The sequence below is a fragment of the Drosophila ficusphila genome, unplaced genomic scaffold, assembly GCF_018152265.1.
Source record: "Drosophila ficusphila isolate 14025-0441.05 unplaced genomic scaffold, ASM1815226v1 contig_198, whole genome shotgun sequence".
Classification (NCBI taxonomy): Eukaryota; Metazoa; Arthropoda; class Insecta; order Diptera; family Drosophilidae; genus Drosophila; species Drosophila ficusphila.
In genome coordinates, this window is record NW_025064092.1 from 9163905 (window position 1) to 9177872 (window position 13968).

Here is a 13968-nt window from a genome sequence, read left to right on the forward strand (position 1 = left end):
TAATTTTGGTTTTATTTAGTTACCCAGCTTGCATTTTTGTGTGAATTATGATTTTTACAAGGCTATAGTTTGTATTTTATATATTTAATTTCCGCCATCGTTCAGGTGCACTAATATTTCGAATGTGGCAGTCGAGAAGAAGGGATGAGGCAGCAATTTTATCACGCCAGATTGGCCCTCTGGTGGCAAATGCGTTTTGTAGCAAATATTTGCGGTTTATCTAAATGAAATGCATTGCATTTAACAGTAACCACATTTCGGTGGGGTTGCTCTGAACCGCCGATGGATATTTGCATTGCACCGCCAAATATGCAATTAAATCATAAATTAAGCGGTAAAAATCAAACAAAATTTACAGGTGGGCGGGAAGAAGGGATTGTGCTTCATTTTTGAGCTGATTTTTGTTGCATTAACCGAGTTCGCTTTTCCCCTGGAGCCAGAATCTTTTTGGTCTCCTATGCAAATGCCATTATGAACTATAAATTATGAATATTTATGCACGCCAATCGAGTTGTGTGAGTGTGTTATTTGTAGCTTTTCAATTGCTCAGCAGTAGTGATTGGGTTCAATCGAAATGATTTGATTAAATGTGTTTCATGGATTTTAAACATGTTTTGAATTCGTTGCAAAATGACTGCGAAGCGGATGCGAAATTGGTAAATAAGTGCTGAAAATGTATTGTTTGTCAAGAGAACAAAACACTCGGAATTCTTAAAGCCATTGAATTACAACATCAATTCTCTTTGAATCACAAATTCACGGCGCCGTTCGAATGGGAATAATTGATTCTGCGGCCGACTTCTTGATGAGGCTGCCCGTTATTATTTTAGCCGCTGGTGTAATTGCAAACGGAAGCGGAAATGCTCGTCAGCCATAAATTTGCTCAGCTCTAAAACCCAACAGCCAACAGGCAAACACAAAAAAGAGAGGAAAAAGCGAAACCGCAGACAGAGACAGTTGGGGGCATCCTGAAAAGGTAAATAAATTATGCATGAAAGGTCATTGCGTTGATGATTTATGCAGAAGCTCAGAAACCAGTCGCAACTACCCAGAAAAAAAAAATAAGGACACACTGCCGTAGTTAATAAACACCGACAACGGTGGCAACCAGGGCGAACAAACAACAACAGGCGGACCAACACTTGCCACTTGAAGCAGTTGCCAGTTGCAAGTTCAAGTGGCTTCGGGACGTCAGGCCGAACGGAGTTCAAGAGCTTCAGACTTGGACTCGAAACCTCTAACCTGGGAGCCACTATCCAGGAAAAGGAGCCAGCACACTAGGTTCTTGTAAATTTCTTATGAGCGCCAGGACATAAACGAAGATACAAAGAAGAAAGGGTTCAACTCAAAGACAGACTTTCAGAATACGCTTACACTTTTTTTTAAAGTTATTTGCTCACTACAGAGATAGATATGTAGATATATGTAGTAGGTTCAAATTAATTGGTTGCTGAAATAGGAGAACAGTTGATTAGTGGACTTGAACAAGAACTTAAACAAAACTTAGCGAACAAATGTATGCAGAAATAAACACAACGTGAATTCAAATTCGAAAAAGGTTGCCTTTTGTAAGGGCATTGCAAGAAGCGGCCAAAAAAACATATGAGCAAAGTTGCCAAGTTGTTGCAAGTGCAAGTTGGCTGAGTGCTTTTGTTGTTGCTGCTGGCAGGCACGCACAATTAAATCAAATTACCTCGAGTGCACTTGGCGCTTTTTCACAGTCACAGTCGGAGTCGGAGTCGGAGTCGTCGGAGTCGGGAGCCCGGGATTTGGCTCGGGATCAGGCTGGGGATCCTGCAATGGGGTCCTGCAATTAAGGCATGTGTCGAGTGACTGACTTTGTTTCGGCTTTGTTCACTTTGTTCTCCATCGCCCCTCCGAGGGAACGTTTTTCCAAAAGGACACCAATGTGCGAATGGCTTCCTGTTTTGGTCACTGAACCTGCCATATCATTTCAATTTTTTGTTTCTATTTTTCTCCCCCCTCCGAGAGTTACGACTATTTGGACATTAACTTACCCACATTGACTCCGGTTCTTCTGAAGAAATATTTTTGTATCTTAATCAAAAAGGGGTTACAAGGCTAAAATAATTACTTATTGAAAAAAGCTGATAACCAAAGCCAAAAACCTTATTTATTTTCAAAATAAAAAAATTCTTTTTTAAATTTTAACATTTCTAATAAAGTCACAACTTTAATGCCAATAGATTAAAAATTCAATTACGAGTTTAGCGACCATTTTTGGCTCCATATTTTGACCATTAGTTTTCTTGTTATGTCAGAAATAGATTTTTTCTTGGGTAACAAACTAGACCGCACGAATCAAGGGAGTTTTGCGGATTATTCGATTAGCGACCCGCATAAGCCCCAAAACCAGATTGGAATTGCATCGGTTTGGCGGCTTTAATTGAAATCGCAGTTCAGCCGGGCGGGCAATGCTGCCGCGGAAACAAGTGCGGCAAAACAAAAATGAAGGAAAAAAAGTGGCAAAGCAAAAAAAAAAAAAAAGCCAGGAACTCGATTCAGAGCACACGCCAGGGAATCGAGTTGACATATTCATATGGGGCGCGGAGCGACTTTGCCACCTCCATCCACCAACCAGTTGGTGGACAAAAGGCGAACAATATGCGACGCTGATGACAGAGTGACAGGGCAAAGGAAAAGAACAGCAGCAGAAGGAGCAGGAGCAGCGGGAGGAGCAAGAGCAGCAGGAGCAGAGGAGCACGACGAGATGGGGTGAAAGGAAAGGAAGGAAGCGGCGATGAAAGAAGCATTACGGCAGCTGAATATGCTGCCTCGAATCCCCGAGGAAAACGACACACGAGGGGGGATGCGGAATTGGGAGGACAGGATCCGGACACGGACACTCACTTCGAGTTCAGGACCCAGAACCCAGGACAGGGGACCCTCAGCACAGGACTACGGGGCACACTTATAGAAAAAACTCTAAAAAACCTTTATTCTAAAATTTTTGAATCCTATTCATTGAGCATTAAATAGCTACCCGAAAAACTAAAGCGAAAAGTGAAGGAGTATTTATTTGTCCGACAATAACTTCAAACAGAAAATATGTGTAGCACTTTTTCTCTCTGTGCAGCACCACCCTACGCCAGCATGTGGCTATGAAAACCTCAAAATGTGAAAACCGAAATTAAATTTACATCAAAAAGGAGCAAAAAGGACAACGGGGCACGAGCAACATGTGAGGGGGTGGTGACGCCGCCTGCATTGCGGGGGGTGTGTGGCCATTGTAATTTTATTAGGTGAGAAATGTGCGAGGGCGACTGTGAAGGGCTGTACTGTGGTGTTCGGGCATTACTGCAAGGCAAATAAATAAGCAAAATATGGTCAGACTCTACTGGCTCGCTGCGTATGCGTTTCCGTTTCCGTTTTCCGGAGCCCCCCGTCCAGTTCAGTTCAGTTCAGCTCGGTCCATTCCATTCCACTTCGTTCCGTTCCATTTCAGTCTGTTCAGTCCACCCGGGGGCGTCACATTAAATTAGTTCTGACACGTAAATGCGTTTAGCAGCCCCAGAGTTTTTGTGTGCCCCTGCTGGATGTCTGCCCAGTTCGCCCAGTTTCTGTCTTGACTTGGGCTACATTTATTACACCCACCCACCCATCTACCTATGCACACACCCAACACCCAGCAATGCCACCCCACGATAACTTTACCGGGGGTAGGCATTCCTGGCATTTTGTAGCATAATTTCAGCCTGTCACTCCACGCTCCACTGAAATATGCGAATAAATTACACAAACACCAGGCAGAGGCCGACGAATGCACACAATTTATGGCCCAACACAAACCAAAGTGTCTGCAATTAACCTGAAATTAAATGATTGTTATTATTGCTGATTGTATAGGTGTTCATGGGTGTGGCAACGAGGTTAATCCGCTAATTGGGTGGTCATTCCAATAGAAGGAAATATTGCTGGTTTCATTTTCGGTGGTCTAACCCGCATTCAGTTTAGTTTATTACCTAATTTAATTGCCTGTTTTATTATAATTAATTACAATATTATTTTTATTGTGACTCTTTGTTTTGATAAGAAGTTGTTTTATATTTATATCAGTTTCCGTTGCCACGCCACAAAACCCTACTGCAGGGAAGTAAAACTAGAAAGCAAAACGTAAGCATGTTCTTTCTACAGAATCATTTGACTCCTTATATCCCCAATCCCTTTCACCGCCCACCTTCCTTTGGTTACTCCCCAGTTTAGTTCTTTTCTGCACTTTAAAAAATTATCCAAAATGTCGGAAAATTAAAGACAAAACCTTTCACCAAACAGAGTACTTCCCAAGGTATAGATTGGTTTTAAAATATAATAGTGATGCAATGATAATAGTCGCCTGCTACTTTCTCACAGTGCAAAATTGCAGTTGAGCAGAAGGACAATGGACACCGGGATTCCTGAGCTGCCGTTGAAAAGAGATATTTATGAAACACACGAGCTCAGTAAATCATCACCAAGCTAAGTTCCTGGTAGTCATCCGCCTGGCCTTCTGCTCTGCTCCTCCAGTTGGAAGAGTCGGAGTCAACAGGTTCGGGTCGGTGGCAATGGCGTTTGAGCGACAAACTTTGGACAGGACCCTGGCATATCGAAGTGCCTGATTCCTGACTGACTGACTGGCTGACTGGCTGACTGGCGGCAACAAAATACAATTATGAAAGGGCCCCGAGCTGCAGAATGCAAATAAGTTGATGACCATATATATGCGGCAGACAAAGACCGAAGCGGTTTGGGTTTGACGCCAGCGGAGACCCTCGGTGCTCCAGTTGCAGTTCCACTTTCATTTCGGTCGAGGCCATTTGCGTCACAGAGTCGTTAACTCTGCTCCTCCTCACTTCGCAGTGGCAAATTGTCCACTTGACTATTTTGTAGCTAAATGAATTAACAATGTTATGCTGTGGGATATTGAAAAGGCATGGTACTCTCCATATTTTTCAAAAATATGTAGTGAAAACAAAATTATTATAACCTAGTTTTCACTTTTAACCATTTTTTCGGTAAGAGTATTAAGGAATCTCAAATGAGATGTTTTCGTGATCTTAGTTGCCATCACTGCTGTGCTGCTTTTAGGAGAGAAGGAGGCAGTTAGCAGGGCTCAAAGGAGCAGTGCGTCGCCATGCTGATTACCAGGCCGTGCCCCCGGGCCACTCTGTCCACTGTTTACCCATTTCATCAGCAGCGGCAGCAGCAGCAGCAGCAGAGCAACAGCAACATTCACAGCATTATCCAGAGCAACAGCAGCTTCCCATTGCAGCCACCCACCCAACCACTCGCACCACCCATTCGTTGCTAGCTTGGCGCCACTTTGTCGCGACGCTTTTTATAATTGAAGCAAATTGTTAGTTGAGTTGGCATTCACTCGTCGTCGTCGTCGTCGGCGTCGCCATCCTCCGCCCGCCCACTTCCTTTTTATCCTTGCCTGGCTGTTGTGCTGTTGTTATTGTCCTTGCATTCTGGGAGATGCCATCCCGCATCCACACCACATCCCCCGACCCCATCCCCATCCCCGCTGGCCTCGCATTGTCGCATTCCAATTACAAAACAATCATGATGAGCTCTAGATATTCGCCACTCTGCACACAATGGCTAGTTAACTGAACAGATCCGACCAACCGCCGACCGACCGACTGAATGGATGAGCGACTGACAGAGATGGTTGGCTGGTTGCACCACCGACTGGGTGGAAAGATGGATGCTTAAATTGATAAACACAAAGTTGAATGCAAAAATTTAATGGCCAGCCAGCGCAGTTCCAATGGAAATCAAGCGTTGGGTCATGAAAGGGATCAAATACAAAGTGGCCAAACTAGAAATGATTTGATGCTTTTAAAAGTAATTAAAGCTGCCTTTTGCCCACCCATCAAACCCAGATTAAGAAATAACTACAATTTTATTTACCCGAATAGCATGCAAATATAAAGCGCTTAACCAGGAACACTCGATTCCGTGTGTCATTTTGTTTTGAAACGCAAAAGGGAACAGCAGGCAACGAAATATCCTCTGAAGGCAGCAGCTCGGCAAAAGGCCGGCCCCATTGGGTCGATCTAAATATATATATATATATATATTTGATATATACATGCATATGTTGTCATCGTGACTGTATTTACGGATCTCAGAACTCGAATCACGGATCACGTATCGTTCACGCAATATTCGAAGATGGCACGGGTCGTTCACGTTAAGTAAAACTATTATTGCAGGGCTCGTCGCAGGCGGCACAGGACTCGGGGCTCTCGGGTTTCGTGTCACTCACAGGCTCACAGGACCACAGTGCTCCTCCTCCAGCCGCGAGTGCTGTGCTTAGCTCAATTATAAAAAGGTTATGAAGCCAAAGATGCAAAATGTGATAATTGTGCGAGTGCAGGATGCAGATGCAGGATGCGGATTGCTGATTGCTGAATGCTGAATGCGGAATGCAAATGCAGGATGTAGAATGTTGATGCACGGGTATCCGCATCCTGTCCAATAAAAACTGTTTGTAGAGGGACTAGCGCTTGCGCCAGGACAACGGCTCCTTCTCCAGCTCCTTGGCCCGCTTGGCCGCCTCCTGGTTGCGCCGCATGATCTCCTTCTGCTCCGCCTCGGAGACGAGCGTATACCGATTGCCCTCCTTCTTCAGGTAGCCATTGATCACGGCGTCGTGCAGTATGTGCGGCATGTGGCGCTTCAATTCCACCTCCGGTCGACGCAGTCGCAACGCCAGAACGTTGATGATCTCCGGATAGCTGACGGATCGCGACAGTTCCTTCACCAGTTCCAGAACGGCGCTCAACAAATCCGGCAGCGGCTGCTTTCGCCAGCGGCTGTTTTGCTTAACGCCAGAACGCTGCACCGACTGATGAGCCTGGTCGAGCAGCAGGTGGTTGAGTGGGTACGGTGTCGGCAGGAGCGGCTGCGAAGCCACCGGAAGCAGGGTTTCGCACACCCCCGGCAGATTCAGTAAACCACCGACACTCAGCAACGACGGCTTGAACTCGGCAGCTCTAGCATTCACACGGAAATCCTCGGAGTGACTGGACTTCGACACGGGTGCCTCACTGTCGAGGATCTGGCCCTTGCTGCGCATCGTGTAGGGCGTGGCAAAGGCATTCAGCTTCGAGTTGGCCGCCTTTAGTAGAGTGGAAGCCGAAAGCTTGACAGCGATCTCCTTGTCGCTTCCTCCCGGCAAGGATTTGTCGTTGTCGTTCGACGCGGCGAGCGAGTCCCCCTCAGTTTTGGCCTCCGATTCCTTGTTCTTGGGGCTGCCACAGCGACCCCTGACGCTCAGCGAGTCACCATTATCCTGGGCAGGGTCATGGGCATAGTGGACTTGGGGCTGGGCTCCCTTGAGCCCATTCAACCCAGATCCCATTCCAGATCCATGTCCTTGCCGCAGTTCGTTGACCTTGGACGCGCTGCTCGCATTGCTGGCATTGCTGCTGCTGCCCTCCAGATTCAGATTGAGGTCCAGGTTCATCGACAGATCCAAATCCAGATCCAGTCCCAGTCCCATTTGCATGCGGTGGGACAGGTGCTGCATCTGATGGCTGCCACCCGCCGCCAACTTCGGCACAAACCCCAGATTGAGATTCAGTCCCGAGGAGAGATTCAGCTGCTGCTGCAGGCGGTGGTGCAGCTGGGTCAGTTGGCTCAGTTGGTTCAACTGGCTGAGCTGCTGGTTCAACTGAAGGTGGTTCAGGTGGTGGTGGTGGTGCGGCTGCTGGGCTCCCAATAATAAGCTGTGACACGCGGCCAGCGTGCTTTGGGGGCAACTCGCCGAGTTTCAAATGCAAATCCTCCATTGCTCGTCCTCTGCCAGTTTTAAATTGTACAATTTATTGTTTCTCAGAAGCGTGGTGATTCGACGAGATATTTTTTTGGGTGATCTTGTGTTCAACTGGACGGCGCTTTGTTAATTTCGGCTCGGGGCTTTATGATGGCTTCCTTCTTTATTCTTTCGTTTTATGGTATCGGCTTTTTTTTTTGGGCTTCTCTGCGGTTGACTTGTGATACGATTGATTCGGTCTGGAGGAAAAGCGGGAAATTGGCAGACCAATAACCCTACAGAAGAACACGGTACAGATACGTTAATTTACAACAGTTTTTATCTATGCTGCCGAAAAGGAAATTTTGTCGATCGAATAAAGGGTGTATGTGTTATGTATATATTTCTAAGTGAAGTGAAGCTAAATCGAAAAACGTTGCCTGAATGCTGAGGCCCAGTTAGCTCGGTTTTTGTGCTAAATAAGAACTCTTCTTAAATACATCTTAAATACTCTTGGACCTCGCTAGGTCTGTGCTCTCTTATGAAACATATCTCAGTTAATAAATTTGTGTTTACAATTTAACAGATTTAAAGTGTATAGCTTACAAGTATCGTACAAGGCTGTTCCCGTATTTAAATTAGGCTCCCAAAGCCAAAAATTTTGTTCTTTCGACCCGAAAAGGGCAGCCAAATGTCTCTCGTGGCGTGGAAAATACAGCCTCTCAATATTTACAGTACATAAATAAAAAGAAAACCTCAACAACCGAAGGGCATAACAATTTTGGGACCAGAGGTTTTTCGGTTGGGTCGCTTTCAACCCAAAAAGGATAACTTTGCCGCTGGCCAAAAACAAGCTTAATCCGTTTATCACAAAAAAAATAATAATAAATAAAGGCATGTAAAACAATATGCCGCCGAGGTCCGAAAGTTATGCGATATCAACAACTGAAAAAGGACGGCGCCCCTTTGTGATGAGGTGCGAAAAATCACAAGAATTGGATTTCGTTCTTGAATTATGGGCGAACTCGCTCAAGGGGTTTTCCCTTCTTTTTCTTTCTTTTGCTTTTTCTTCTCGGTTTTCCCCGGTGGTGGTCGTCTGCCAATTGGATCGCACTAATTTGAAGTGCTTGGGGGGCTGAGAAGGGATAATCTGACATTAGTGAGCGACCCTCGATAAATAACCAGTTTGGATGTCGTTGGGTGTTAATGTGCAACGTCACTTCCCCGTCAATTCTCGACATCTCCACGCAGTGTTGGGCAATTTCACAATTTTCAAATTACACACCGCAAAATCTCATTTAGCTAAGTAAAGCCAGTTGACTGGACTAAACTCTACACACAAACACACACACACACACACATCCACATACAAATGACTAAATGAGTTGCCCAAGGGGAGTTGGGAGTTTGGATTTCATGAGGTGGTGGTACGGTGTTGTGGCTGCTGCTGTGGATGCTGCATCATTGTAATGTGCTCTCCTTACGCTCGCTTTCCCCATTCAACGGGCGTGAAAACAACGCACTCGGTGCTGGGAACCTAGGACCTCGGCGCTCCTGGACTCCCAAACAGGTATTATCACACATGAGAGGCAGGGGGTCTGCATGAACGCTTCGCATGGCCAAGGACATAAGCGTGACTAAACCCAAAGCGCAGTGACTTCCGCCCCCCCTTGAAGGAGGGAACGAGGGGAGGAGGAGCGTGGCCACATCCTGTTTGGAACCCTTAAATGCCAGTTGGTGTCGCAACAATCAGTGAACTCAAACAATGGGGCTGCTTAAAGCACCCAAGAAACTTGCTCTTGTATTTCTGACCTTCCAGTTTAAAGTGTTTAAAATAATCATAGATATATAATACTAAATAGGTAAAGTAGATGTTCTTGTCTGGCATTATAGGAGAAAAATTGTAAGTCGACTACATTAATTATAGTAATTATGGATTATAGTAATTAACAAGTCAACGCTAACCGGACCCCACTGAACCGTATATAACCAACCGAACTTATATAGCAGGTATAGCTGGTAAAGGGACGAAGTGGGGCGATGATTTGCGCCCGAAGCTGACACCACATCAAACACAAAGGACGCGATTGAGGTCGCCCGCCTTAGTCAACGTATCCTTGTTGATATGACCGCAAGCTCAAGGCTCTCATATGCCAGCATCTCACACCTCAGAGGGGATTGGGCTGTTCATCGGGCATTCTGCCTTCGAGTTGCATTTCAATTAGCCCGTTTAGTGCTGGCGAGGAGTAAAAGGAGTCCGAGGAGTGGAGGAGTAGAGGACCCGAGGACCCAAGGACCTGGGGAGGTCCCAATGCAGTTGACACACACAAGAAAGACGGCCGGGATCCGGGGCTTCGCCGTTCCGTTCGCCGCACGTCGATCAGCTTGAAGGAGGAGGAGGAGTGGACTTTACGGACCACGCCACACTGCATTGCACCGTCCTGTCGTCCTTTCGTCGTTTCGTCGTTTCGTCCTTTTGTCCAGTCGTCCAGTCGTTTGTGTGCTTAACTGCCCGCTCAGGCAGTGAAGTGGGTTGCCATAGGAGCTGGGAAACTAATTGGGGATTACTTGGGGGAATTATTCTCTACAGAAAACTGAATCGCTCTGATTACGGTGTCATTTAAAGTCGGTGAAGGCGAACCGTCGATGTTTTACTTCCTTACCTTCGTGTTTAAAGCACACTTTAAAGCGATAGGTTTAAGTTGAGTGCAATGAGTAGTGCTATTACATTTGTAATTTATTTGGGTTGGTTATGTGATGGGTTGAAAATTTGTCGTATCAGTTTGCTTGCTTCTCCGGCTCAGCAGTTTGAGTTCCCCTTTTGACCTTCTGTTCGGTGATGGAGGTGGTGTGCTCTTGACCTCCAGGCCGATTGTGATCTATGGTGGAGCTGGGTTCGCTCGAGATTCGGTCCTGGACTCGAATGTGCTCCGCGGTGGCGGCGATCGAGGAGCGATGATGATCCGGATGCTGGTGGGAATAGTCGTCGGGGTCCAGGCGACTGGGAACTATGGAGTAGCGATAGTTCTTCACCCGCAGATAGCCGTAGATTAAGGCGTCGTGAAGGCTCACGATGATCTGCCGCTTGAGCTCCTCGTCGCTGCGGTCCAGGCGATCGGCGAGCGCCTCCATGATCTCCGGTTCGGTCAGCGGATGGTCCGCATCCGCGATCACCTGCAGGATGCTGCTGAACAGGTTCGGGATGAGCTTGCGACGCGGCGCCCGGTTGTAGCTGCTGTGCAACATCCTGGGTTATTAAGTACTCGGTCGGACCAAGTCCTGATTACAGTCTCAGATTCCAAAATGATTTGACACATGAAGCAGCTGCTTCCATTCGATTCGATTTTTAGAATAATCATGAACGAAAGTGAAACCTAACTAGTGATTTACTTGACTCTTAAATGGAAATACATTTGTATAATTAATGCAGACATGAAAGTTTTTCGCGGAATCGCAAGAAATATATACATTAGGGAAGTATCTTTAAGTCGCAACCACCGACATTGGGGATTGCGTTGCTTTTTCGTTTGCTTTCGTCGAGACAGTCAGTTAGTCAGGGGTCGAAGGCCAAGACAATTGTTGGCGGGGGGCAGCCGACTGGCAGACAGTCTGAATATCGATTTTCAGTTAAAGTTGCTACTGCTACTGCTGCGGATGCGGATGCGAATGCGGATGTTTGCGATGCCGATGCCGATGCCGATGCTGTGTGGAAAAGTGTGTATGGGGTAATCAAGTACAAATGCGGGGATTCCAAGTCGAGCCGATGACGCCATAGACACAAAAGAAAGGAACTGCGACAGGCGCTTCAAATTTGCATGGCATCCGACGACGAAGGACGAAGGACGAAGGACCTCCGCATCATTGTTGCCTGAAATTTGTTGTTATTGTTGTTATTGTTGTTGTGTCTGGCACGTGTCGCAGTGAATTTTTAGATAGCAGAGAGTTTTTAAGTAGAGGATGGATGGATGGATGGCTGGATAGATTGCTGGCTGGCTGGTTGGTTGGGCAAGACATAACACAATAACCGCAACTCGATTAAAATCTCCATGGCTGCGAACGCAGTTATCTGTCCGCGAGGGGTGGCTAATCAGTTTGGCATTCGCATTCGCATTCGCGAAATCCCCTTTCAGCTGGCGCTACGTATCTCAAAGTGCGATGCACTCCTAATTACACAGTCACAGATGCGGTGAAAGCTATCAGCAGCAGGTGCGAGATACACAGCGAGAAAAGGCCATGATTTTTTGTATACAAGAAGGTTAGAATAAACATGCTTTGTTATCAAACTGATGATATTTCGCAGTGCATCTGAACATGACTGGCGTTTGCTAGAACCCAATCAGCACATCCATCCACACACATTTCCCCTTTTAGCTGCTGTCAAGCTTGATTAGCAACTTTGAGCAGTCGGAACGAGGCGAACTTTTGTTTCACATCCATTTCGGTTTCATATTATTTTGCTCCCCAACTCAAACTCCAAACTCGAACTCGAACTGCAAAGCTGAAGCCGACGCTGAACCCAAAAGCCGAAGCTGCAGCTGAGTGTTAATTATGACTGACAGCGCTGGCAAGCACTACACATTTCAGCACTTGGACACCACCCAACCACCCAGCCAGCCAACCACTGAGCCACCCTGGCAGCCACCCAACCACCCAACCACCCAACCACCCAACCACCAACGTCCAGTGGCTGCAAGTTTGACTAATCCGGCCCCAGTGATTAGGCCAGGCTCCAAATGCGACTAGTAACAATTAAAGCCAGCCAGTTGCGGCTGGGAAAGTTTATCCCCCCAAAATCTGATCATCCATACACGTAAAAAATATATTTATCATATGTGATGCTCAAATAATAATGAAGCTATTGTTGTTTGAATATCTTAATATTTGTTTCTATTTATTTATTTTATTATTTTCAACACTTACTGCTTTCCATCTATAATTTATATATATTTAAGTACCCTCCAAAATAGAAAATAAGTAAAATATTTCTGTCACTGCACTCCTCACTCTTACAATTAACTGAAACTATTACGCTCCATTTGGGAGGGGGAGTGATGAAAGAATTATGACTCGGAATCGGGGGAACACATGGAAAATAATTTATTTTACGATTAGCGGACAGCGATATGACCACCGCCTCTTTTCCCTTTCTGTTTTTGTGGCAAGCGATGCGAATAAGTGACTGACTGGGCGTTTGCACCCGCTGGTGAATACTCCTGGTGAATAAGTACTCTACGGATATACGGATATACGGATATATGCTTTATAGCAACTGGACAATGTCCATTGGAATGGCGGCGACGCTGGCGTCAGCAGTTCCATTCAACGCCATCGCCAGCGGAAGTTTTGCCATTTGCCATTCAAACGCGACTGGCAATAAAACCGTACAGTGAGTTATCGATGCAAGAACGGACAGCTAGCAATAGTTTCGGTTGACAAATGGGTATTTCACCTAGCTTACTTCGATTTGTATTCACTGTTAGAAGGGTTTTATTTACTTAGCAAACTCACTTAACTCACAAAACTAAAAAGAAGTTTTCATAATTCTAATTCGAAGTTCAGTGCATCAGTTATTATCTTTTTTGCTGGGTTTAACTACCTTTTAAGTGGTAGTCCTGAACTTTCGGACGAGCTCATAATTTTAGCAACAAAACAATATGAAAGTATGACATAAGTAAGAAGATATTTCCAAATAAATGCCAATCGTAAACATGACGCATACTTTTCGCCAAGTTTTCGCCGGTGAAAACGATCCCCAAGTTGGTCCCTAAACTTTTGCCCCAATTGCTGCCCCTCCTTCAGTAAGTAGTTAAGTTAATTTTCAGTGCGCCAACATTATCGCTTGGTTAGGAGGTGAAAGTGCGAGTGAAAGTGCGACGGGAAAGTGCGAGGGAAAGTGAAAGTGAGCCAAGGACAGAGCAGCAGAGAAGCACTCAAATAATAATAATAACAATCCTCGGGCACCTTAATGGGACGGCTAAGCGGAAAAGTTTTTATGATTTTTATTAGTTTCGTCTCGCGATGGTGGGATGCCAAACAAATGGCCGCTCGCCCACTTGTAATATATATTGGCATCGGGGGATCGAATCGCCAGGAGTGGGCTTTCGAGCATCGATTTTCCTTGTCGTTTTCCCGTTGAGATTTATCAACGCAGCAACACGCGATGGCAACGTTGTTGGATTTCCAGCTGCAAGTCGTCGAAATGGATG

At 45.9% G+C, this 13968-nt stretch overlaps 2 protein-coding genes across 2 annotated transcripts; both read right to left on the reverse strand.

Moving 5' to 3' along the window:
* Positions 1 to 5886: 5886 nt before the first annotated feature.
* LOC108091285 lies at positions 5887 to 8182 on the reverse strand. Its single transcript, XM_017190406.2, is given in 3 exon segments — positions 5887 to 6059; positions 6126 to 7765; positions 7767 to 8182. Coding segments are annotated over 2 exon segments (1293 nt in total). The 5' UTR covers positions 7800 to 8182; the 3' UTR covers positions 5887 to 6059; positions 6126 to 6505.
* Positions 8183 to 10481: 2299 nt separating this feature from the next.
* On the reverse strand, positions 10482 to 11068 carry LOC108091291. Its single transcript, XM_017190414.2, has one exon. The coding sequence runs from the start codon at positions 11006 to 11008 to the stop codon at positions 10541 to 10543; it is 468 nt and encodes a 155-aa protein (XP_017045903.1). The 5' UTR covers positions 11009 to 11068; the 3' UTR covers positions 10482 to 10540.
* Positions 11069 to 13968: the final 2900 nt, after the last annotated feature.

Coding starts and splice junctions, on each gene's coding strand:
- LOC108091291 (XM_017190414.2), bottom strand. CDS start 11,008: ATGTTGCACAGCAGCTACAACCGGGCGCCGCGTCGCAAGCTCATCCCG.